The sequence below is a fragment of the Mobula birostris genome, chromosome 12, assembly GCF_030028105.1.
Source record: "Mobula birostris isolate sMobBir1 chromosome 12, sMobBir1.hap1, whole genome shotgun sequence".
NCBI classification, from domain to species: Eukaryota; Metazoa; Chordata; class Chondrichthyes; order Myliobatiformes; family Myliobatidae; genus Mobula; species Mobula birostris.
Window position 1 is genome coordinate 85,849,501 of NC_092381.1, and position 27,443 is coordinate 85,876,943.

A 27,443-nucleotide genomic window follows, 5' to 3' on the forward strand; every position below is an offset into this window, starting at 1 on the left:
TAACATAGCATAAGATCAGGGAAACTTTGAGGCAAGCATCTTGAGAGCTATGGGACTCGAGGACCTCTGTGCAGAAAGAATATTACAGAAGACTGTTCTGCATTTAGTCCTCTTTGAGCAGACAGAAACTCACAACTCTATTCAAAACAGAAGAGGGATTCAACAAGGAACCCTTACTTTGACTCTCTCTTACCCTGTGAACAACTTGAAGTGGTATGGTAACTCAGCAATAAGTTTGTAAGTAGCTAACACCATGACTGATTAGTAACTAAGCAAGTAGAAGAGTGAAATAGAAAAGGAACAGGATGAGTCAGAATGATAAAAGTGAACGGCTGGGTGAAAAGTTGCAAGACCATACAAACAAAGAAGGCCAGAGTGACAAGCAGGATAAGATTATTGAAGGATATGAAAAAGTGGGAGATACTCAGCAGATTTGAGAAAAGGAAGCCCATGTCATTGACAGAATAGTTTTTGAGCTCGACTGCTGACTGTGAACCACTTAATTTTATGGAAATGGAAACTGCCGCAGCTCTGGGAATTTGGAAAAACAGAAAATGCTTGTCTGGTGAAAGAAAGAGTCAATATTATAGGTGGATGACCTTTCAACAACCAGACCTGTGAACTTTTCAATTTTGTTTTAAAATTTATGGCAGGCAAACAGAGGAAATAGAGTCAGGATAGCAAGAACACCAGGTAGCTGAAATGAAGGGGGTAAAAACGTGCAAATGCACAAACACAATAGTTCAGATGCAGCTTGTTATGAAACTGGCTGCCAAAGTTTCTGCATGGATTACTTCAATCCAAGCAATGGAGGGAATTTGTCTGAGGTACCATTAATAAATGAGTGCTCAGAGTATTATACTGATAAGGAAAGATAGTAAGTGATACAGTGGACAGTTCTGAAGTCACAAATTGTCTGCTAATGTTCCACAATGGCAACTGACTGATTAAAATGTGAAAATGGGAAAGTCTACAGATACTGGAAATCCAAAGCAACACACACAAAATGCTGAAGGAACTCAGCAGACCAGCCAGCATCTATGGAAATAAATAAATAGTCGATGTTTTGGACCGAGACCCTTCATCAGGCCTGAAAAGGAAGGGGAAGATGCCAGAAAAAAATGTAGGGGAGGGGAAGAAGGTTAGTCCTGAAGAACAGTTGCAGCCTGAAACATTGACTCTTTATTCATTCCCACAGATGCTGCCTGACCTGCTGAGTTCCTCCAGCATTTTGTGTGCATTTGCTTAAGGTGTGAAAAGACTGTTTCCTAAATGGATTTTGAATTGATGCTTCAAGAACTGAACTATTGTGCTCACTGTCCTGACTATCATTCAGTTTTAAATAAGCACAAATATTCTAGAGGAGGTCGATCTTGGCTCAGCTCAGTGTATTTTGCTGCCTGTTAATTTAGTTAAGCAAGCAAAACTTCAGGATCGAGAAAAATAAATCAGAAAGAAATAGGAAAAGGGACATCTGAGGAATTGATACCACATTCCTTCAAATGTTCATGAGCACCAAGTATTTACGGTTACAGTATTAGTCTAAATTTCCTATCCCTAAATATAAGCAGTTTTTATTAACCCAGTTTTTCAATACCAATGCTGAATTAACCCTAATCTAAACTGAGGGTGAGCAGCTTGTTTAAACATTGGAGGCCTAGGGTGACACGGGCTGGCTGTAAGATCTTTTTGTTCAGGGTGAAGGGGCGGTCAAGAAAACATCTTGGCAAATAATCAATGAGCTGGGAAAGACATGGAAAAAGAGCTAGTTGCAATTCCTAACATCTTGATTTGAATCATGTTACTTATTTTTAAAAACAAATTAGCTCAGCTGAACTGAATTACTGCCATACTGATTGTACCAGCAAGATAAAAGAGCATTTTTCATATACTATTAAACGCACTCCTCCAATTTTTCAACTGAATACGATTTGCTTTCTCTCCCCCGCACTAAGACAGCAAGCATTGATATGCCGCCCAAAATGAGATGACTGTGCATTTGATGAGATTTCCTTACAATGCCCTTATCTTTGATAAACTTTCAAAATATGGTGACACAAAGATTGCAACGTTAATAGGGTTACTCATACACAGGAGTGATTATCTTAGCACTTTGAACATATTCAGTATTTTAAAAGCATATTGCTCTATCAAGTCACAGAAACCTGTTGAATAAGATGACAGCTGATTTAATTTTATAATTTTCTTTAAATTTAGTAGCTACAGTCAAAAAGATTGAACAAAGTATGTGGATTATAAATGTGGCCTGAGTCCCATGCAGCCAGTAATCCTTATCAATAAAATAACAAAGTGTAAGAAATGGGTGGTAATTAGACGCATCAATTACACACAGAAAATGACACACAAGCATTTTGCCTGGTTTTTAAATTATGGGGAGCTTAGTGCATGAAGCAAAAGGAACATAATTAACACAAATTTCACTTTGCAATTCATTAGAAGATATTCCAAGATAAACTTCCATCACTTGGAATGGCAGCACAAGTTTAAAGCCAGTTTATGAAAAATTGTACTTATCATTTCCATTAAAAATTTTGACCAAACCAAACTAACTGGTACAAAATGGATCTGAGATTGGTGTACAGTATTCATTAGCTGTCAGCAACTGACTTAACCCATTGCAAGAATTTTTTATAACTATTTAATGCCCCACCAATAGGAAAGCATTCAGCCACAGCATTAACCTTACCCTCATTAGGAGCTCTCTACTTGTCAGATGGTTATTTTGATCAGAGAATATTTCTGAAAGCTCTTCAAACATCAACATGCTGTCTCTAATCAAAAGAGTGAGACACAATTATAAGAAACAGATTAATCACCTGCCATCAAGGTGTCTGACGAAATAAATAATGGACAGCTCTGCGGAACTTTAGATTTTCACAGAACCAGAATGGAGATCTTTATCAAACATTATGGTAGCCAGACAAATACTCAAGCAGCTTAAAATTTAAAAAAAAATCAGGATAGGATCAAGTTGTCCCTGACATTGAATTCCAATCTCAGGCAATTGCTTTGGAAAGATTTAACACATTTCATTGAGTGACGAAGGATTGCAAATTCTCTATGTTGTTAGTGAACACTCTTACTTCACCAGGGAAATATATGCCCAGAGTAAATATTTTGATGGCAATTCACAACTAGTAGCAGATCTATATTGGGATAATATTTTCTTTCCCCAACCCCCCGGCTCACCCATTGCAGGGGTTCCCAATTTGAGGTCTATAGACCTCTTGCTTAATGGTATTGTCCATGGCATAAAAAAAAGGGTTGGGAACCCCTGCTCCAGATACAATTACTCAGCAAATGCTCATTCTTCAGTAAAGACAGATCCTTTTAGGGAATTGGGTACAACAATATGAAAACCCTGTCAAAATCTTTGAGATCTGCCCATCTTGAAATCAAACTCAGGGAAGAATCTGCGATTCACGTCACCTCATACGTGTTAAAGAAAGTGCATACAGCCATCTTGGTAATAGACTTACTTTGATACAGTAGCCCAAACCCTCTTCAGTCTGTAGATGGGATTTGACTGCATGGCTGAAAGAATGGCACGCAGTGAGGAGAAATTCTTCATGATCCTGCATTCCTAATGGTAAAACAAGAGATTTTTTGTTTAACTATGAGAGGTTGCCGAATTCCTGATACCTCAGTGTTTTGAACATAGCTACCAAGAGTCAGCTGTGAAAATACCACAGCATTAAGGTTTTGTGGAAAACATTTATACTTGGCAGCTTAAAGCTTGTTATTCACATTTTCTGTACAACCACCTCCTCCCTTCATTGCCTAACAACTTCAGACACCGGTCACAAATGAGGTCAAGGACACCAAAGGAAACTTCAGAAGTGATCAAATACAAACTTCACTTCTAAAACTGTTTTGCGGGGTGGGGGGGGGAACAAACAGAAAAGGGAAGCCTTTCTGCCAATAATTGGATTAAAAGTGGCAACAATGGCTGAGATAAAATCCTCATGTTGAAGACCCACTGCATACAATAATCTCAGACATACTAGAACTAAAACTGATGCACTTTTATTAGCTACAAGTGAACTAATATACAATTGCTGATGCCAGGCTAGCTAGCCTCAGCCAGAATTATGGTGGAAATATCTTCTATATTCTTTGTTCTACGGAGATCCAGGGAGGCAAGGTTCCTATTCCAGGACTCACTCAGAAATGTGTACAGTGGAACCTGATGCAAATTATCGATTTTTGATAATGGAGTGAGGACAAAGCCAACCTCCTCCTCTTCCACTGTGCCCCCGTTCCTCAAATGATTGTTCATTCGTCAAAACTCGGTGACAGCAACTTCAACCAGACATTGGAATGCAGCCTCATGGGCACGTGCCCAAGCAAAATAAAAATTAAAATATTTAAAGATCTTGCACTAAGGAGGGAGAGAAATTGTTTTAGATCAAATAACCAACTTAATTTTTCCAAATGTAATTAAAAATTAAGAACATGCTGCTTTAATGCTTCATATAAATAGCATTAACGTTTTTAATGCTAATATTCAAATACAGCCACCTACAGAAGCACAAAAGTCCAGTAACTTTCTCTTTTGAAGACTTGTAGATTTATTTGAAGAAAGAAGTGAATAAAGATTCAACTCAGCTATATGGGGCAGAGGTCATGACCCAGAGGGAAGTTAATAAGGCTGTCTATTTGTAAAATTGTAAGATGATTATGGAAGAACTTAAGTAAAAAGCAGACACATGGACGCCGCAAATCTTGTATAATTAAGTGAACCACAAGAACAAAGCAACCACAACGTCTCTACTGCACAAGACACAGCAAAGCAAATACTCTAAAGGGAGAAAAGAGTGCTAGTTATTCATTATATTCTCAGTTTAATGGATACAATTTCCAGCTCATGGTTACAGCTAAGGATGCAGAAGTTATGCCAATACAACTTTCCAAAGTCTCAGAATGATGCACAACCAAAACTCACTATACTTCAGAAATGCTTCTTAGACACCCACCTCAACCTCAGGTCACTTCTTCCTATAATTTTACAGGCTTTCAAATTCAGATATCGCAACATCTAAATACCACAACCCAATAAGCTTCCAAACCTGACAACAGAAAATGACTAGACTTGATCTGCTTTCAGTTTTAAAAGTCCTCTACTACCCTGATTGATACTTGCACCATGACCTCTGACCTTTCACATTGTGAAAACAGACAAGTCAACAAATACACTCAAAAACTTCTATAGTTGTACTGTGGAGAGCATTCTGACAGGCTGCATCACTCTCTGGTATGGAGGGGCTACTGCACAGGACTGAAAGAAGCTGCAGAAGATTGTAAATCTAGTCAGCTCCATCTTGGGTACTAGCCTACAAAGTATCCAGGACATCTTCAGGGAGTGGTGTCTCAGAAAGGCAGTGTTCATTACTAAGGACCTCCAGCACCCAGGACATTCCCTTTTCTCACTGTTACATCAGGTAGGAGATACAGAAGCCTGAAGGCACGCACTTAGCAATTCAAGAACAGTTTCTTCCCCTCTGCCATTCTATCCCTATATGGACATTGAATCTTTGGACACTACCTCACTTTTTTTTTTAAATATACAGTATTTCTGATTTTGAACATTTTTTAAAATCTATTGAATATATGTAATTGATTTACTTATTATTATTATTTTTATTTTACTTATTATTATTTTTTTCATCTCTGCTAGATTATGTATTGCATTGAACTGCTGCTGCTAAGTTAATAAATTTCATGTCTCATGCCGGTGATAATAAACCCGATTCTCAGTCATGTGTTACCTGGGCAACATCAATCCACTTCTCGATGATTCTGGCTCTCTGCTGTGGCTTCAGCTGCACATCCCTCAATATGGTGCTGATGACACATTTTGTGAGGACATTGAACTGGGTGATGGTGGCCCGAATGGTGGGCGCCAGGTGTTTATTTCCCTTTTTGTCCCTTCTGGACCATATACAGCCTAAGCAGTGATGTGGAACAACTTTCTTGAACAATTCCTAAAATCAAACATAAAATTAAGCACAAGACTTGTAAGTAGCCAACTAAACAGACATCCAAATGAATTTTAATCCACATTGTCTGGACCGGGAATCACAGCTTTTGGGGACCATTGTTCAGAGCTACACTCCAAACGAAATGCACAATACATTTTCAGATGTGAAGACTGGTAGCCAATTGCTAAGTGTAATGTCCTCAACCCAAAAATCACTCTAACACCTTCTAATAGAATAATAAAGCTAAACAAAAATAATAATGGAACTGAGTGCCCAATGGTCAACATGGACATGGTGGGTTGAATGTCCCATTTCTATATAGTAGGACTCCAACAGGATTCATTTCAAACCAAAGGTATAGGGAGGAAGGGAGCTAACTGTGATCCATGAAGATTGAGATCCTGGTGTAAGGTAATATATAGACATAAGATTCTTGAGGAAACTTTGGACAATGAAATCCAGGTAACAAAAAGACATGATTGAGATTTTAGTTGACTGAAGTACAGAATGAAATTTGATAGAGAGTTATTTTGAGGAAAGTAAATGTTCCTGATAAAACCATGGAAAAGAATGTTGAGCGCACAGACACTTGGTCTAACAGAAGCCCAAGGCTATGACTTTCAGCTTGCACAGGTAGATTGTGCATGCTCCATTAGTCTGAAGAAATTAGAGGTGGAAATATTGAGTGCAACAATATTTAAGTGAGAATGCGTGCAATTAAAATGTATATCTAATAGAATCAAAGGCAGTGTCAAACATATTTTTATTTTGAGAAAGAACACACAAATGGCAATTTTAGTTCAAACTAACAGACTATAGTCAAAACAGCATATAAAGCTGGCTTCACATTGTGCCCAACTGTGCTTCATCATCCCAGCAATATCCCACTCAAATTAGTTTTTTTAAACCTATTCTATCATAATATAGCATTTGCCAAGGCTTTGCACCACTAAGCTGGATCAACATCTTTTTTTTCCCCCGAACAATTTGTGATAAAAATTGTACTTTAGTTCTGGAGATTGCAGACTTTATTGTGGATTGATCCTAATTCACTGTGTCAATACCCAAGATCTGACATTACAGTATGAGCTTTTTAGTGTTCTCTCACATAACATCCTGTTCAGAAAGACAAAAGGATTGTTGAGGCTTTTGACAGCACTGACATTCCAATGTTGATACTGAAGTCACATGTTCTGAAGCTTTAAAATGCTGCTCTATGAAGTGAACTTTGAGCAATACTGACTGACACAGCACTAACAGCATTAGCAATGTGAAGAAAGATTAGGACGCTTACTTAATATATGGCATTAATGGTAACCAGGCAATCATACAGACATAATGGCCCAAATTCTTGTTTACTTACAGCATCCATGTAAGTCAACTGCTCTGCCACTTTATCTGATGAGAAGGAGAGGAAATCCTGTTTTTCTTCAATTCCATCTATCTCTACATCCCCTTCCTCTCCCAGGCTGAAAGTGATGTTTCCATGGTAACCATCTGTACAATTGACAAGACACTTGTTTGTGCCCAAGGTTCACAACACTTAACTAAGATCTAAAAAAGAACAAGGTCAAACTTGCACAAATACAATTTGTACTGATTTTAAAATAAATTATTTGAAAAAAGTAATCAATTTTCTCACATCCATAAACAACTTTGATAAAATTATATTACATTACAATCAAAGTCACTTAAATAGAGCACTCAACCGGCAAGAAAAAACGTTTTCTTGTTATGTTCCCATTAAAGAGCAGTGATGAACAAAGAGCTAATCTGTGTCTGAGTCAATCTTCCCACCAACTGAATGATTCTGGTTTTAAAGTAAGCCAGCATTACTTTTAAGTGACAATGCAACAAACATTCATTAACAATAACAGCCAGGAAAACGCACAAAAAAAGCTGTTTTGTGTAATTCATCCATTGAGCTCAAGGAAAAGATGCACCATGCAGGAAATATGCAACAAGAAACCATACACCCTTTAATTGAGGGGGAGTTTAGAGGAAAGTTACTGAAAGGAGGCAAGGAGGACAGCCAAACATTTGCTGGATTGCATTGAAGTTTAACAGAATTATTCCTGAGTGCTATACAATTCTTAACAACTTCTTGGTAGAGAGATTGAGTGGAAAATAAAATGTTGTCTCTTCCAATTACTGACAGATCAGTATTTGTTTTGCTTTATTTTACAATTCCTATAAGATTAATGGTAAATATTGTTTAAATCTAAAATCCAGTACAGGATTGTATAAATCCACTACCGTAGACAACTGCAAAGCCTCTATTGCAATGAGTTCCTTCACCATTCCATTAGAAATGAATGAGTCAAGCATATTATCAAATTTATGAATGCATTGCTATAGCATTCTAATTTTGGCAAATAGGCAATTAACAAACCAGGAATTAGTTGGATGTGTTCCAGTAACATTATTGCACTTGCCCAAAATAGTGTCAGTCGGTGGTAGAGGGATACTGGATAAGGGCAAGTGGGGAGGAACAAGACATCAATTTTTATTGGTCAACACTAAGCAGTCACCGGTGAACTATGGCATATGTCATCATACTAATTTGACTAATTTGTCATCCATCGTGTTATTAAACACACTTGCCCCTCAGATTACATGAAATGTCACCAATTTTGCAATTAGCAGTGAAACAGCAGCCTTGCACTGAATGACACACACACAATGCTGGAGGAACTCAGCAGGCCAGGTAGCGCCTATAGAAAAGAGTAAACAGTTATGTTTCGAGTTGAGACCCTTCTTCAGGACTCATGAGGGCTGCCTGACCTGTTGAGTTCCTCCAGCACTTTGTGCGTGTGTTGCTTTGTATTTCCAGCATCTGCAGATTTTCTCATGTTTGCACTGAGTGAAAGCTGGCACAGATCTGGCAACAACTGTGGTATGGGTTTCCCACACAGTGACAGTGGTAACCTATCAGCATCAGTTCAGGAGCAATTCCTTGTCCAGCAGCTGTGTGTTACCAAGCCAGCTGAGGTATTTCCAGAAGCATCAAAGGAGAATGTGAGAGGTATGTTTGTTTTAAAGGAAATGCTAATACTATGCAGAGCATTGTGTTTGGAACCTATAAAATAGGACAGAAGCTGAAATATAAAAATCAAAAAGGTTTTAAAATTTAAAACCTATTATCTGAGCAAACCGTAACCCATAAGGTTTTTTTTTGAGAGGGGTGTGAAAATGTCAGGTCACTAAAGGGTTATTATGGCTTAACAGTAACGCATACCTCATGCAACAAAGCACAAAATTTTCTGGGTATTTTACATTGAAAATTGTCTGCAAATATCTGAAGCTTCCACATGTTCATTAATTTCTTGTGATTAAATAGGTGAAGTTTGGAGGAGCAAGGATTTGCTGACAGTGGACTTGTGCTCCAATTTGTGTTGCAGCAGTTACTGCCAGTTTACTTTAGTCACATGAAAGGCTGGTAGCCTAGCCATGGTAACTACTGTAAAGTCCAGGCTCATGTTTTCAGATTACCTTTGAACCCCAGAGCTTGCAACAGAGCTGGCAGCAATTCAAACTATTTTTTTTTTTAAAAAGTGAAGCAATCTGGGAAATCTTAAGAGGAGTCAGCCAATTTCGTCAAAGATTTCTGTATTTGTTTGATGCCTCTATCTATATCCATCTATTGTAATTTCATCTCCATTTCCCCAATAAACTTTTATGTTTTGTTCAAATGATCAGTTTCCCTTTTAAATGACACTGAACATTGGGGGCAGAATCCTCAAATAACCAGAGGAATAAAGAAATTTTCTTACTTCCCCCTTTAAATAATTTCTAAAACAAAAAGAATAATGGCACAACTTGAGTAAGTTTGAAATACAACTACCAAAATAAAGACAGTATATATTTATTGAAGGAACAGAATTCGAAAAAGAGGCTTCACACCCAACCTTGTTCCAAATCTACAATGCAGATCTGTAACTTCATGATTCAGTGTTGCTTGTACAGCCTTTATCAACACTTCTTCACAACCCCTACATACATTTCCCAACTCATTACTTGCAGCTCAAAGGTTTATCTTACTGTCCAGCTCCTGTTCTGTCAGCTCTTGATTCTGAAACTGCTCCAAGAGGTTCTGAGCCCTTCGCTCAGGATCGGAGCCTGGCATCGTCTGTCTCAGGTAGCAGAGTAACTTGTGGAGGCACGTGTAATTTGGAGTTTCCCGGAAGTCTTCAGAGCACTGGTCCAGCCAGGCTCGCAGAATTGAGGCTATTGCGCTAGAAATTAACATGAAAGAAGTCAGCAGTTATGTTCAGGGTGATATATGCTTAGAAATAATATTCAGCGCTATTGTGACTACTAGACTAATAGCCAGATTTCTACTAATCTGATACATGTTCAAAATCACTGGGTGGGGGGTTTCATGTTTAATAATACAACATGAATTTTAAACTAATTGTGGTAAAAATAAGCACAAACTTTTCAGATGGTTATTAAAATCATGCCTGGTGCACTGATGCTTTTTTGGGAGAAGGAATCTGATGCTCTCAGCTATAGTGGTCTATGTGTAACTCCAGACCAATGCAGTTGTTTCAAGACTACCTTCTTATTTCATGGGCAATGATGGGCATAAATGCCAGTTTGCCAGCAAAGATCACATTTCAATACATTTCACTGTATGTTTCAATGTACTGTACATGTGGCAAATAAAGCTAATCTTTAATCTTTGTTGGGAAGATGCTGCAATCTTAAGCAAGGAAGAAATAGCCACTCATTTAGAAAGGCTTAACTAAACCAAGTTAAGATTGTTTATGAAATGAATATAATGTTTCTCAAAGCTGCTGGGGCACTTCAAGGATGTGACAAATGGAATCAATAGAGGATAATAAATGTAGCCCAGTAGGATTTCTAGAAGGCATTAATAAGAGGCTTGTGCACAAGAGCTCAGAAGAGGAAAAGTGCATTAACGTGGATTGAAGATTAGTCTGAATGCACCATTAACTCAAGCATCAGTCTTTCCCTTTATTTATCAATATTAGTGAATTGAAGAAGGGTGAAAAGGCATATAGGTTTGCAGAGGAGGTGAAAACAGGTGTAAGCATGCTGTAATGAGAATATGTGAACTGCAACAGGATATTGATAGGTTTAGTGAGTGTGGAGAAACTTGCCAAATGGTATTTAAACTCAGAACTGAAATCCTGTACACTAGTATAAGGAATTAATAGTTGGATTATCTAACTAAACCAAGATTGCAGCACGAAATACAGAGGAATCTAGACGTTCTTGTGCATGAAAGTTAATTAGAATCAGATTTAATATCACTGGCATATGTTGTGAAATTTGTTAACTTTGCAGCAGTAGTACAATGCAGTACATAATATAGGAAAACTGAAGTACAATAAGTATACATGTATATGTTTATTAAATAGTTAAATTAAGTAGTACTAAAATAGAAATTTTAAAAGAAGTAGTCAGGTAGTGTTCATGGGTTCAATTTCCATTTAGAAATTGGATGGCAAAGGGGAAGAAGCTGTTGCTGAATCACTGGGAACACTTAATTTGTGTTCCCTCGTCTTACCCTTTCTGAAGTCCACAATCAGCTCTTGGGTCTTAAATGATGTTGAAAGCAACATTGTTCCTCTGACATCACTCAACTAGCTGGTGTATCTCATTCCTCTACACCCTCTCGTCACCATCTGAGTTAAGGCTAGTATGTCGGTGCAGCAAGTAACTAAGCTAGCAAAATGGCACAAGGGAGGTGGCAAATAATCAGCACTTTTAAGTGTCATGTGGCTGTGATTTGTAGTTAAGTGTCTGTTCAATTTTGCTGGCGCCATTGCTGCATTTGTAAGTTGTTTGCCACAGACTAGGCACAATGGAATAGGACAACTTGATTACCAGTCCCTGTAAAACCCAGTGATAAGTAGTTTTCATTACAATGGTACCGGCTAATTACTTTAGTCCCACCCACTGCTTTTGTCTCCAGGACATCGAAGAGGCAGCTGGATGACTTCTGCAGCAACAAGAGGCATTGGGTCTCTGCTGCGGTCCTAAGTCTTCCGAACATAGAGGGCAGTCAGTTGTTGGTGTGTGTGCACCCAGCTGCCGGCTCTCCACCTCAGGACCCTGCAGAGATACCTGTACAGCGACTACCCTCTGGGATGGCATGTGCTGGTGACGCACTTTCACCACCAGGGACACTGCCTGCAGGAAGGCATGTGGCTTTCAGGACAGCATCAGCTGCTGCCACTTTCAGGGAATTGCCTCGCTTTTACAGAGATCTGTTGAAGATACAGGGTATAGACTCATCCAGACAGGGTGCTCCTGCATAGGTGGGGTACTGTGCCATAACTGCGAGAGGGACTAGTACCCATCCTATCAGGGTGGATCTCGAGGTGACTTGGGGAAGTGGAGGGGATTTGGCTGCACCACCACTTGATTGGCCAGAATTGCCTCTCAGACCCAGGCCCCGGGATACCACCAGCAGGGGGTCCTGCATAACATGCGGGATCCCCCCCATATAATAGTGGCATCGTGGGGATGCCCACCGTGCCCTTCCGTGATGCCCTTGAACAGGCTGCTCTCGCACACTTTTGACTTCCTTGCCTTTGCTGCCGACCTGACTCGCCTTGATGGTCTGTTGTACCATCTGGTAGTGGAGGTCGTCCCCAGTGGAAATCTCTTTATGCTGGGGTCCTTCCCCTGTACTCTGGGGACCAGGGGTGGAAGGTGTTGCACAGGGCAGTACTGTGCATCAGGTTTTTAAGCAGGTTCACTGAAACCCAGCGCTCCTGTCCATTCCGTGGCCAGGAGTCAGTGTACCACGCTTTTGTGGAATGAGAGAGGTTGCAGTCGGTTTGAGTATCTGAAGGGGCTGCTGCTCAGGTTCTGGTTGCACTTCAGCCCCGCGCTCCTCGTGTACGGAAGGGGGCAAGTCGCTTGGAGGATTTACTGGTGGGCTCGCTTCTGGGCCTGGCCATTCACGGGTCTAGGCAGCGGAAAGTCAAAACTCTGCCAGGGCCAACTGCCTGTCCCTCTGCCAAGGATATGCTTGTGCCCGACTGTCCCCGGAAAGGGAGCATGCAGTCACACTGGGTACAGTGGGTGATTTCTGAGAGCGATGGGCTCCCCAGGGAATTGACTGTTTTATAGACAGTAGCAATCAAATTTCAATTTGAATTTATTCGCTGTCTTGCGAATACTTAATGTCTGTACTTTGTGTATTGGTTGTGTAAGTAAACGTTTACAAACATTTGTAGTTTTGTAAAAGAAGACAGACTTTTATGTCAATTGTTGCACTTGTGCAGTGAAATGACTCAGAAGATTGTAATTCTTCATCATTAACTTTATCAAAATTGTCCTTAGGCCGAGGCCTAAAATCTTCCTCTTCTATCTCACACCTCCTCTTCAAAAATTGCCACACTGGACTGTCTTTAGAATGTAATTTCCATCCAATTTCTACACCACCAATAGAGTTTGTTCACTCCCATAAGTCAGTCGGTGGTGCGTAACGAAAAGCTGGGGGAGGTAATGGGAAGGGAGAGGCCAAGCACAAGTCGGTCGAGTCCATTCAATGCTCAGAAACTGTACTTCACACTCAATAGCAATACACTGCTCACCAATTATCAACCCACCGTCCTTCCCTATCTCGCGTGAAAAACTGAGAATGGACTCAAGCAAATAAACACTGTCCTACTGTGCACTGCCATACTGGGCTGAGAGACTTCTAACGAGATTGTTAACGGGGCTGCTTAGTCACTGCCCACCTCTGCGAGCATTAGCATCGTACGCTGCGCGGTTAAAAGAACGGTGGTTATTTGTTTAAATCACGATCTCTCGCAGAAACCCAGTTGAGAAACCTTGAGCTCGATCTTTCAATGCCCCACTCCCAGTCCCTGAATTTTCACAGCAAGTTTTTTAAATAGTGAGGAGGGGTGGAAGTGAGCAGAGTTGAACGCCCTGGAAGAGAAAATCTCACATCACTTTAACCTTGCTGGATAGCCCTGAATTGTCAACCAAAGCTATTTATTTATGCTGAAGGGCAGGCATTTTCTCATTGTTGTGTTTTATACGTGAAAGATTCTTCTTAAGAACTCCAGTAGCAGCTGTTTCCTATGAACTGATATTCACCACACTGCAAGAACATCTGTGTAATCTTGCAGGAACTCCAACAATTTTCTTTCATGCTATCCTGTTCTGAATAAAAAACATTTAGATACTCATTCGCAAACACGAGGAATTCTGCAGATGCTGGAAATTCAAGCAACACACATCAAAGTTGCTGGTGAACGCAGCAGGCCAGGCAGCATCTCTAGGAAGAGGTACAGTCGACGTTTAGGGTCAAGACCCTTCGTCAGGACTAACTGAAGGAAGAGCTAGTAAGAGATTTGAAAGTGGGAGGGGGAGAGGGAGATCCGAAATGATAGGAGAAGCCAGGAGGGGGAGGGATGGAGCCAAGAGCTGGACAGGTGATTGGCAGAAGGGATATGAGAGGATCATGGGACAGGAGGCCCAGGGAGAAGGAAAAGGGGGAGAGGGGGAGAACCCAGAGGATGGGCAAGGGGTATAGTGAGAGGGACAGAGGGAGAAAAAGAAGAGAGAGAGAGAGAGAGAAAGACTGTGTGTATATAAATAAATAACAGATGGGGTATGAGGGGGAGGTGGGGCATTAGCGGAAGTTAGAGAAGTCGATGTTCATGCCATCAGGTTGGAGGCTACCCAGACGGAATATAAGGTGTTGTTCCTCCAACCTGAGTGTGACTTCATCTTTACAGTAGAGGAGGCAGAGGATAGACATATCAGAATGGGAATGGGATGTGGAATTAAAATGTGTGGCCACTGGGAGATCCTGCTTTCTCTGGCGGACAGAGCGTAGGTGTTCAGCAAAACGATCTCCCAGTCTGCGTCGGGTCTTGCCAATATATAGGAGGCCACATCGGGAGCACTGGACGCAGTATATCACCCCAGCCGACCCACAGGTGAAGTGTCGCCTCACCTGGAAGGACTGTCTGGGGCCCTGAATGGTGGTGAGGGAAGAAGTGTAAGGGCATGTGTGGCACTTGTTCCACTTACAAGGATAAGTACCAGGAGGGAGATCAGTGGGGAGGGATGGGGGGGGATGAATTCGATCCACTTACTTCCTAATTACGGCACTCATTTCTGATGTACTTTGACTGCCATCTTCCCCACAGCTTTGACACTCAAAGTTTCCGTACCTGCAATCAGTCATAAAAATAAGTTAAACAAGCTTAGACAAGCCTTTGCTTCTCTAGCTGAAGAAATAATTTAAGAAAGCACTCTGGATTCAATGTCTTAAGCTTCAATCAAGCTGATAACTCTCACTAGCATTTTAGAACACTCTCACAAAGTACATACATGTCACTAATGCCATTGTTAGTTCAGGGGAAATATCCATGAGTGACTTTCAAAAACTTCTGAAAAAATGTATCAGTCCATTTCTTGCAATTCTATCAACAGCACATGACAAAATGTTTTAAGCCTAATATATGCAAAGTGGCTCTTTCAAACAGTTGTTCAATTAGTTTACAAACACAAACACGAGGAAATCTGCAGATGCTGGAATTTCAAGCAACACACATAAAAGTTGCTGGTGAATGCAGCAGGCCAGGCAGCATCTCTAGGAAGAGGTACAGTCGAAGTTTCGGGCCGAGACCCTTCGTCAGGGTCCTCTTCCTAGAGATGCTGCCTGGCCTGCTGCGTTCCCCTAGCAATTTTTACTCGTGTTGTTCAATTAGTTTATACTCTTGCTTTGTATTTTTTTATTTTCATGTAAAAGTTCAAAATTTTGTTTAAAAATTCAGTGGAATGCATTTCCCTCAGTTTTAGTTCATTCCAAACCACAGTTCAGAACAAAATATTCCCTCTGTACTCCTGTGAATTGGAGAATCTGGTATACAATTCTTTAGTCAATACTATCTGAGCCATCAACACAAATTTGTCAGTCAGTCAAGTGATGCAAATTCGCACTTCCTGCTTTGGTTCAGGACAGTGTTTCTATTTAACTGTTCTGGGAAACAGACAAGCTTGTAAACAGTTCACCAGTACCTAAGACACAGAAATGTAAAGAATGTAAAGAAATGAAAAGGAGAAACCAATGAAATATGCAAGTTTCCATAAATAATTTTGCAAGAGTGAATGAAAATATTTTTCAGGTTCAATCAGCAATAAGCAGACATGTATGATTTTTTTTAATACGGTTTTTAAAAATCCAACATCTGGTCAGCAGATTTCCCATGGAAGTTTCTTCTTTTGTGCTCCATTTACAACTTTCACTCATTAAGTCCATTCTAACAGTCTCCATTGAAGAAAATAACCTTAAACCCTTAGAGACAGTTTACCACCCAGGGTACAAGTGCTTGCAATACATCTGCAATCTGCCCACATACACACAAATAAAGTCTCCAACAGAAAAATCACAACAGTGTTAAATTTAATGCAGCTGCCGGATTGTCCTTTCAGGATATTGGATATTGTGCACTCAGCGCCAACATGAGATCATAATATTTAAATGTGAACAATTGTATAAAATGAGCTAAAGACTAACAAAAAAAAAATCAAATTGTTAAATAACAGGCTCAGGGCTGCCATCAAAAAAAAATTAGCCAGAAAATCCAAGATATTGAATTGTGCTTAAGTCATCTGGTTTGCATTTAGTTTCCAAGGTTCTACACCAAACCAGCAGGTGGAGTGCATTACTCTGTTGCATACTCCACTTGGGTGTTCAGCAGCAAGGAGGAAAACAAAAAGGGACAGGAAACACTTCACGAGCTTTGTCCATCAGTCCACAGCCTATCAATCAATTCAATCATCACAGGCCCAAGTTGGTGCCGTCTTTCACTGACTCTGTTATTATTCTATTATGGATTTATTGAATATACCCGCAAGAAAATGAACCTCGGGCTTGTATATGGTGACATATATATGTACTTGGATAATAAATTTACTTTGAACTTTGAATATACTGATCAGTATATTTACATCATTATTGGAAGACCCTCCTTAGAGGAAACCACAGAAAATACTTCAACTGCTAAGAACAAAAATATCCCATAGAATTAATTCACATGTAATGACAGCTGTCAAGGTTTCAGCAAAAATAATTTCCACCACTGTCTGTATGGAGTTTGTATGTTGTCCCCATGACTGCGTGGGTTTCCTCTGGGTGCTCCAGTTTCTTCCCGCAGTTCGAAGACACACCAGCTTGGTAGGTTAATCGGTTATTGTAAATTGTCCCATGGTTAGGCAAGATTCAATTGGGGAAGACAGCATGGGTTGAAGGGCCAGAAGGACCTATTCCTCACTGGATCTTAATAAATACATTTTTTCAACCTTTAAGAACAGAGATAGCTCCACTGAATTTATTCATGTGTAATGAAAGCTGCAGAGGTATCAGAAAAAATAAATTAAAACCGCAGATTGTAGAATCTGAAACAAAAACTGAAGCAGCTGAAAGGAATAGAATAAAAACTTCCAGTGATAGTACACAACACACTAAGCTGGCAAAGCACTCGGTCAAGCACCACCACCCCTTCTGGTGAACTCATTACAATCTCAGTCCAAGAACATTGATCATTCCAAATGAATATCTGCATAAAAAATACAATCCAGTTGAAGAGCCAACCATTCCATTGTCTATTTAAATAGGTGGTACTTGTTTGCTCTTTTACCTGTCCAGCAGCAGTTCCAAAACTTGCTCTGTTGAAGCAAATGCTCTGTATGTTGATAGAAATATGCTGATATATGTAAAATCATTGTCTCCAAAGGCAGTTAATAAATTTTCGACTAGTTTTTCCAGGGTTCCGGCTTTAATAGTGCGAATTTTACATGTTTCGTACTGGCTGATGGTGTGACCTGGGGGTACCTGATCTCCTTCCACCTGTGGGTATCAAAAAGAAGAAGTTGAACAATGCAGCAACCAGAACAACACCAACAACTGCAGCATTTTCAGAGTGACAGAGGCAGCAGTGGCGCAGCTGCCCAGCAGTACTAGCAGAGAGTTCGCATTGGGTTCAATCCTGACCTCAGTGCTAGCAATACAGTCCGTACCTTCACCTCGATTCCACAGGCTACCATCCGGTGCTCCCCAAAGTGGGTGTTGATATTTTATACAGCCACTTTAAATTGCCCCCAAAATGTGGGCAAACAGTAGAATTGGGGGGGGGGGGGGAGAGGAGGGGAGGAGTTGATGGAAAAAATACAAATGGGACCAGTGTGGGATGAATGCAAGTGAGTAGTTATTGGTCAGTCCAGAACTGGTGGGCCAAAGAACCCATTTCTGTTATGTTCAACTCCAAGTTCATGGTACTTCATGGCAACAACAACCGTGGTGGGAACTCCAGAAACAGGGAACAAGGCAACAAGCTCAGCTGCCAATAATGTTGAAAATAAACACCAGGCCTGTGCAAGAAGGAGGAAATGAATTTGCTTCAGGTCATGTCAAAATCTTCAAGGAGTTGCAGAGCTCAAGAGGAGGTATGAAGAGGTAATCTCCCTTCAAAGTATAATATATTAATTAAAATATTAAGATACTTTAACAGTTAAAACCTGGAGGAGTAGTTATGACTTGGTCCAAAGAAATGCAGTCATCAATGAGTCAGTCAGATATCAAAATAAACTCGCAGGAATTATCAAGAGAAAAGCAGTAACTGTGCCAGGCACAAAACTCAACTAAGCAGGCAGAGGGAGAGAATACAATTAAGCACAGGGGTGGGGCAGAGAAATGGTCACAACAAATGATTGTAACCGGGCAATGCTCTCTGAAAAGTAGGCGTTTAGATCAGACAGGCAGATGACTGGACCAGCTTCAATGTTTCCTGCTCCTGCTGTCACTTGGACGGCCTATCCAGCTCGATGCACACAAACACTAAGGAATCAAGTGCCAGTGGAACAATAGCCATAGAAGAGTATTTCAAAAATCACAATCATCCTCTCAGTCCCTTACAAATCTAATGTTTTTCTTTGCCCAATGATTGAGTGACTTGTACAGAACTGTTGCCACATAACAAGAAATATCATATTATACAAGTCAGTAATAATAATGATTTTGATTCTGGCTGAGTTTTTGTAGATGGTACTCTAAGAACGTGATGGATCACTGGCATTAACCAACCACAACACTGGAAAGTATACTCACCTTTTGTACCACTATATTCTCCCATCTAGGGCCCTCAGCATCAGCAATCCAGAGCAGGAAAATGGTGATTTCTGAAGTACCTCCTGCTTGAGCTGTTTGCTATCATAAATAAAGCTTTTGTGGTGCAACTTTGATTGAGGACCGGCCATGACCTCTGTAGCTACGTACACATTAAATTGGACAGAAGAGCCCACGTTGCAGCACTATAACATTGATCCAGTTATACTCTGTACCATTTTAAAAAACTTAAACATTCAATTGTTCTCTCCAGCAAATGATTTGCCACCTCTGGGATATTGCCTCTCAATGTTTTCATTAAGGTATCAATACTAAAAGCTTTATTCTGTTTACTAAATCAACAGTACATTATGTACACTGCACACTGTAAACTCAAAAGCAGCCAACTATTTACCAAATTAACTCTTCCTTTGGTCATGCAACTTTGCTTCAGTGTGCAGTCTAAAACTGATTTATCACTGAATGTGCAACCACTTCTGGATTAAATCTCATCAATTGTGAAATTCAACCAGGCACTTCCTGTTGAGTCACCTCAGGATGTCAGGGACACATGCTCAAGGTTATTCTCTTTGGGAGGGAAGAAGCTACCCAGTGTACCTTTGTTGGGTACACGCAGATTAGAATGGTCTCCACCCCTCAGCCCTCGGACTGGAAGATCTGCAAGGAAGTAGAACAATTATCCAAATCCCTGGGTCCCTCCGCCCCCTCATGTCTTCTGCTGCTGTTCCTGCTGCCCTTAAAGTTATGCTCATTTTGGCCTAAACTATTTAATCAGAAAAGCAGAATCATGGTATTGTGGGAGGTATTGAAACACTTACTAGTTTATAAGCTGACGATGTGATATTCTACTTACAAAACTCAGAAAAGTCAGTCCCTCTTCTTCTAGATTTAATCACTTCTTTTGGCAGACTATCAGGATACTCAATCAATTGGACAAAAAGTGACTTTGTGCCCCTCTCCAACGACTACACGGGGTTTTTTTTTAAATAAAGTGTCCTGTTCAAAGTAGTTAAAGATCACTTTACTTATCTCGGCTTGACAATCCCCAAAGATCCTAAATTAATATTCAAATTAAACTTCACAGAGTTTATTTCAAAACTTAAAACAGAATATACAAAGTTGGAAAACCCTACCTCTGTCCATGATTGGTCGTATAAATTCAATTGAAATGGTTTCCCTTCCTAGGTTTCTCTATCTTTGTCAAAATCTCTCCATTTTTCTTACATCAGCTTTTTTTAAAGAGTTGGACTCCATAATATTGTCTTATATCTGGAATTATAAGAATCACAGGATCTCAAAAATTCATTTACAAAAGCCCAAGTCTGAAGGAGGGCTGGGATTACCTTTATTTAGACACTATTATTGGGCTGTCAATGCTAGGGCTTTAATGTTTTGGCAACAGGGGGCTCGGGATTACCTAGTCCCTGGGGCTCCCTTGTATGGAGTCTATGGAGTCCAACTCTGTTGTCAATTCCTCCTTGCCAGCCATGCTGTTCTCCAAGTTAGAGAAGCCTGGGACTTCAAAAAGCTTGAGTTTTGTTTTGAAAAATTCTGTCAGAATTCTAAATCAGATTAGGAGCATTCTGAATTTACCAGAGACCTCTGCAAAAACACCAATCTGTTCCATCACTCTTTTCTACCCTCATGGTCAGATAAAACCTACCATGCTTGGAGAGAGAAGTGTCTAGTTTCTATTGAAGACCTGTACATAGAGGGACGGTTTGCAACATTTAGTCTGCTGAAAGAGAAATTTGAGCTGCCTCATTTGCAATTTTTTCGTTATTTACAAACGTACAAATTAGACACAACATTCAATCTAAGATTTGTAATTTTGAAATCCTTCCAGGGAAACATATGTTTTTTGATATTTTAAAGAACCCTCCTGACTCCAGGCATCTTGTTTCTAAGTTTGTACGTTTGTTTAATAATTGCACTGTAGCATCTACTGTGAAGGTTAGAGATGCCTGGAGAGAGGAGTTGGGTATTCAATTATCTGAAGCTGCCTGGGATAAGTGTTTGTCTATGATACAGGCTTAACAGCAGACACCAACTGATCCAGTTTAAAGTTGTCCACCATCTCCACTACTCTAAACCTGGATTGCACAGGATTTACCCTTCTGTCTCGCCAATGTGTGATAGATGCCAAGGGATGGAGGCTACGTTGTCACACACATTTGGTTTTGCCCATTCCTGACTGGATTTTGGTCCAAAATATTCAACGGGTACTCAAAGGCCTATAAAAGATCCTTCCCCTTGGAAGCTGGTCTCGCCATCTTTGGCTGCTCACAATCTACTATTTGTTTCCCTGCAGCCATAAAACAGTCTCTGATGCTGGGGATGATTGTTGCCAAAAGACTTATCTTGAGGGAATGGAAATCACCTTCTCCCCCGTCCTTTCGGAGATGGATGACTGATATGATCTCAGTCATACAGATGGAGAAACTTAGGCTCTTGAGAACCAATTCAATTAAAAATTTTTCGGCTATCTGGGATCCATTTCTTGCCTACCTGGACGAGGCCGGGGGCGGATGAGCAATTTCCCCCCAGCTGATTTCTCATGGCCCTCACTTGAGATTTAATGTTTAGCATTTTTGAGCACTTTGTACAATAGGCATCCCTCGAATGTTATGTCTTTTTTTGGCTTAATTTTTATATATGTCTGAGCTGGTATGTTTTTGTTGATTTCATTGTTTTTTTTTGAAAATAAAGTATTTAAAAAAAAAGAAAAGCAGAATCATACAGTTTCGATTCCAGATATAAAAACTTATGCCTCTCAATAAGCAGCTATTCATTTTGTCATGTTAAGGTTAAAGTATACTCCCTGAATGTATAACCCTCATATCCCCAGTGTGATGTAGATCAAATTGGTAAAGGTGCTGAGGAAGAGGATTTCTTGGAATGTATGCGGGATGGTTTTTTGAACCAACATGTCGAGGAACCAACTAGGGAGCAGGCTATCCTAGACTGGGTATTGAGCAATGAGGAAGGGTTAATTAGCAATCTTGTCGTGAGAGGCCCCTTGGGTAAGAGTGACCATAATATGGTGGAATTCTTCATTAAGATGGAGAGTGACATAGTTAATTCAGTAACAAAGGTTCTGAACTTAAAGAAGGGTAACTTTGAAGGTATGAGATGTGAATTAGCTAAGATAGACTGCAAATGATACTTAAAAGGTTGAGGGTGGATATGCAATGGCAAGCATTTAAGGATCGCATGGATGAACTACAACAATTGTTCATCCCAGCTTGGCAAAAGAATAAATCAGGGAAGGTACTGCACCTGTGGCTGACAAGGGAAATTAGGGATAGTATCAATTCCAAAGAAGAAGCATACAAATTAGCCAGAAAAAGTAGGTCACCTGAGGACTGGGAGAAATTCAGAGTCCAGCAGAGGAGGACAAAGGGCTTAATTAGGAAAGGGGAAAAAAAAGATTATGAGAGAAAACTGGCAGGGAACATAAAAACTGACTGTAAAAGCTTTTATAGATATGTGAAAAGAAAAAGATTGGTTAAGACAGATGTAGGTCCCCTACAGACAGAAACAGGTGAATTGATTATGGGGAGCAAGGACATGGCAGACCAATTGAATAACTACTTTGGTTCTGTCTTCACTAAGGAGGACATAAATAATCTTCTGGAAATAGTACGGGACAGAGGGTCCAGTGAGATGGAGGAACTGAGGGAAATACATGTTAGTAGGGAAGTGGTGTTAGGTAAATTGAAGGGATTAAAGGCAGATAAATCCCCAGGGCCAGATGGTCTGCATCCCAGAGTGCTTAAGGAAGTAGCCCAAGAAATAGTGGATGCATTAGTGATAATTTTTCAAAACTCTTTAGATTCTGGACTAGTTCCTGAGGATTGGAGGGTGGCTAATGTAACCCCACTTTTTAAAAAAGGAGGGAGAGAGAAACCAGGGAATTATAGACCGGTTAGCCTAACATCGGTGGTGGGGAAACTGCTAGAGTCAGTTATCAAAGATGTGATAACAGCACATTTGGAAAGCGGTGAAATCATCGGACAAAGTCAGCATGGATTTGTGAAAGGCAAATCATGTCTGACGAACCTCATAGAATTTTTTGAGGATGCAACTATTAGAGTGGATAGGGGAGAACCAGTGGATGTGGTATATTTGGATTTTCAAAAGGCTTTTGACAAGGTACCACACAGGAGATTAGTGTGCAAACTTAAAGCACATGGTATTGGGGGTAAGGTATTGGTGTGGGTGGAGAGTTGGTTAGCAGACAGGAAGCAAAGAGTGGGAATAAATGGGACCTTTTCAGAATGGCAGGCAGTGACTAGTGGGGTACCTCAAGGCTCAGTGCTGGGACCCCAGTTGTTTACAATATATTAATGACTTAGATGAGGGAATTAAATGCAGCATCTCCAAGTTTGCGGATGACACAAAGCTGGGCGGCAGTGTTAGCTGTGAGGAGGATGTTAAGAGGATGCAAAGAGGATGCAGGGTGACTTGGATAGGTTAGGTGAGTGGGCAAATTCATGGTAGATGCAAGTTAATGTGGATAAATGTGAAGTTATCCACTTTGGTGGCAAAAACAGGAAAACAGATTATTATCTGAATGGTGACCGATTAGGAAAAGGGGAGGTGCAACGAGATCTGGGTGCAATTATACACCAGTCATTAAAAGTGGGCATGCAGGTACAGCAGGCGGTGAAAAAGGCGAATGGTATGCTGGCATTTATAGCAAGAGGATTCGAGTACAGGAGCAGGGAGGTACTACTGCAGTTGTACAAGGCCTTGGTGAGACCACACCTGGAGTATTGTGTGCAGTTTTGGTCCCCTAATCTGAGGAAAGACATCCTTGCCATAGAGGGAGTACAAAGAAGGTTCACCAGATTGATTCCTGGGACGGCAGGACTTTCATAAGATGAAAGACTGGATCAACTAAGCTAATACTCATTGGAATTTAGAAGATTGAGGGGGGATCTTATTGAAACGTATAAAATCCTAAAGGGATTGGACAGGCTAGATGCAGGAAGATTGTTTCCGATGTTGGGGAAGTCCAGAACGAGGGGTCACAGTTTGAGGATAAAGGGGAAGCCTTCTAGGACCGAGATTAGGAAAAACTTCTTCACACAGAGAGTGGTGAATCTGTGGAATTCTCTGCCACAGGAAACAGTTCAGGCCAGTTCATTGGCTATATTTAAGAGGGAGTTAGATATGGCCCTTGTGGCTAAAGGGATCAGGGGGTATGGAGGGAAGGCTGATACAGGGTTCTGAGTTGGATAATCAGCCATGATCATACTGAATAGCGGTGCAGGCTCGAAGGGCCGAATGGCCTACTCCTGCACCTATTTTCTATGTTTTTCTATGTGCCATTAGCAACAGCATTTAAACCACATACAGTACATCCATCCACCCTCTCAACTCTGTCCATAGGCAAACATCATAGCTTGAATAAGACCAGAAAGTCAGAATAGTACCAGAGACAGAGATTTATTTGGTCACATCATCTCTGCTCCAAAATTTCTTGATTATGCATCACCAGAATTTTCCAAGGCCTTCCCATTCCAACAAACTACTCTAGACAAGAATCATTTGAAACAAAAATAAAATTCTAAGAATGGAAACTGAGCTTGAAGGAGAGGCAGCTCCTTAACATTTTCTCTCAATTTTGAATCAAATTGAAAAAGCTAACCTCTCCCAATCAAACAGTGGAGGCTTGAGTCAGAGGAGGCATCACATCAATGCTACACATGATCTCGTTGTCCTTCGTTGGCCTGCCCTACCTCCACACTCCTATGAGGTTATTGTCACGTGAAGAGTTTACAAGGTGATCGCGGAAAAGATTCAAGGAGGTGCTCAAAACATTCTTTCTCCAATGACCCCTGGGAACCTTTAGCGCATGACACCTCTAAATGGAATAGTATCTGGAACAGTCCAATCAAAAACAAGAGAAAATCTGCTGATGTAGGAAATCCAAGCAAGACACGCAAAATGCCAGGCAGCATCTATGGAAAAGAGTAATCAGTCGATGTTTCAGGCTCAGAATCTTCATCAGGACTTAGAATTAAACACTAGGCCTGATAAAAGGTCTCAACCTGAAGCATCGACTGTTTACTCTTTTCCATAAATGCTGCCTGGCCTGCTGAGTTCCTCTGACATTTTGTGAGTATTTGGAATGGTATTGAGAATCAAGTCCATGGACGGGGAGTATAAACAATCTCTACACATCAAAGAAACATACCATCTGAAAGCAACTACCCACCTACTGTGTCAGCCACCAACTTTGCAACGCCCCCCCCAAGCTACAGGGAAGTCTGTGGCTCCTACATTAGTTTCTTCAGGACCCACAAAATTAGACTGAAAGTCATCTGTTATTCCACAGTGCCCAAGTAGCAGCCAAATAGCTCATTTCCTACAAGGTTCTATCCGGTATATTTCAGGAAACCATAACCACCTCTATTTCCATTATTGTCCTGGGCAACAAGTTCGGATCCTAGCCAATTGTTATGCAGGTTCTTAAATCGTGGAAGAAAAAGGATAAAAACATGGGCTGATGGGCCTATATTGTGCTGCACTCAGGCACGTTTTTAAAACCTGCTGGGGATCAGCAATCCATAACAAAGTAAACTAGAGATTCCAGTCTTCATCTTTTTGTCTGCTCATGGATTGAGAATTTCTGTCTCAGTCAAGGTATCTGAAGCCTTAGGAAGCTCCATGGCAGTAAACAGCATCAAACTCAATGTAGTAAGTTTCCAGATGAAGCACAGTGGGATGGAGTGCAGAATGCTCTGTTCTCCTGGGCCACAGCACGCAACAGGAAGTTAATCAGTCTGGCTTCAATCATGTCTGAACTCTGTTACATTGTCACAGACCTCCTATTTCCCAACAATATTGTTTTTTAAAAAATTACTGTACTTGAAAGCCAGTTTAACTTGGCTAGAACAGAGTTGAATTATGAAACATTTGCTGAGCTAACAAAATGTGGGAGGTGGGGGAGCAGAAAGCAAACCACAGTTTATAAACCCCACGGTGTTCGTCAAGGTTGCTGCTTTATACTGGCTTAGAGATTACTTGGCATGGTGCTTCATATAATGATTATTTTAGAGACCACAGAGGGCCTGAACACAAGACATCAAAGACTTTTAAAAGCTCAGATGTCAGCACACATTCCTGTATTAAATTTCATCTCTTCCACACAAGAAAGTGCCCAGCTGGAACATAAATTGTCTTTGAGGAAGGGGGAGGGGGAAGGGAACTTTTAAACCTCTTTACACAAGCCAGCTTTAGCTTAGATGTAAAGCACAAATCGCTTGCAAATTTTGCCAGCTACTCTGCTATCTTGGCCCATATGCTTACTGGGACCAATAGCCCATAACCACAGGAATCCTGATTCAAAGTGCTGTTCTGTGGCAAGTTTAAAAACTTAATTAAATTTGGTGCATTATTAAATACTCAGGCCACAAACGCAGCACTATCACACCAAAACTACAACTGTAAACCCAGAACGATCTCAATTGATCTTGTAAAGAAATTATAGCAAGAGTTAATGGGAAAAGGAGACGTTGCTCAGCTGGACGGTGGAAAGCTGGATCACTTTTCACATCCAACCATCAATCTTGCTCAGCCTCCTGTCTCTTCCCTTGACCTCGACAGGAGGAGACATTTCATTCCAAGTGCTGGGAGGATGAGATCTCTCCCATGTGGGGATCAAGTTTCCAACTGACTGTACTTCAGAATGACAGCTGGATGCAACTGTAACGAATGCACCAGTTGGCAATGTTTTCCTGCCACGATTATCGGCAGAGTAGTGACGCGGCTCCACTAATTTACATGTCACGTCACAGCCAGTGCTGTACTTGCCTTTGTTATAATTTAAAATCATTTCCAGTGTCACCTTAAGGGAAGCTTGATCAAAGTGTTAAGGTAAATGGAATAAATATAAAACCATAATTTACACAACCGGCTTTTCGAAGCACGCTTCACTGGAAGACGGAATTGCGTGTTACTTCTTAATTATAGCCTATCCACTTTGGCTGGCTGCTGCTCATCTGTGTGGGTGATTGCTGCTGCAGGCATGCTTTTTAATCCTTGATATTTTCACATCTGTTTTACATTTCAAGAGCTGGATTCCACAATTCAAAGTGTGTGTGTGCGCGTTTTAGGAGAGAGAGGTGTGGCGAGGGAGAGAGGCGTAAGAGAAACAAAAAAAATTACAGACCACTGTACAAGAAAACTGATAGCAAATAGCTTCTGTCAATGGTAAACCTATCGGAAAATGCATGCAGCAAAAAAGAATCTAATCAGGCAGTCGTGTCTTGCTTCTCTGCAGGGAGACTGACTAATTAACA

General features: G+C 40.6%; 1 protein-coding gene across 4 annotated transcripts in view; it reads right to left on the reverse strand.

Annotated features, from left to right (window-relative positions):
- The window catches only part of rgl1 (ral guanine nucleotide dissociation stimulator-like 1), a 185,729-nt gene that overhangs the window by 26,476 nt on the left and 131,810 nt on the right, over positions 1-27,443 (reverse strand). For all 4 annotated transcript variants that reach the window (XM_072274287.1, XM_072274288.1, XM_072274284.1 and 1 more), the window contains exons 3-9: positions 17,648-17,856; positions 15,098-15,175; positions 10,044-10,237; positions 7,366-7,499; positions 5,790-6,005; positions 3,501-3,604; positions 2,708-2,792 (exon numbers count right to left, since the gene is read on the reverse strand). In XM_072274287.1, the coding sequence (XP_072130388.1) occupies positions 2,708-2,792; positions 3,501-3,604; positions 5,790-6,005; positions 7,366-7,499; positions 10,044-10,237; positions 15,098-15,175; positions 17,648-17,856 (1,020 nt within the window). The remainder of the gene's footprint in view (positions 1-2,707; positions 2,793-3,500; positions 3,605-5,789; positions 6,006-7,365; positions 7,500-10,043; positions 10,238-15,097; positions 15,176-17,647; positions 17,857-27,443) is intronic.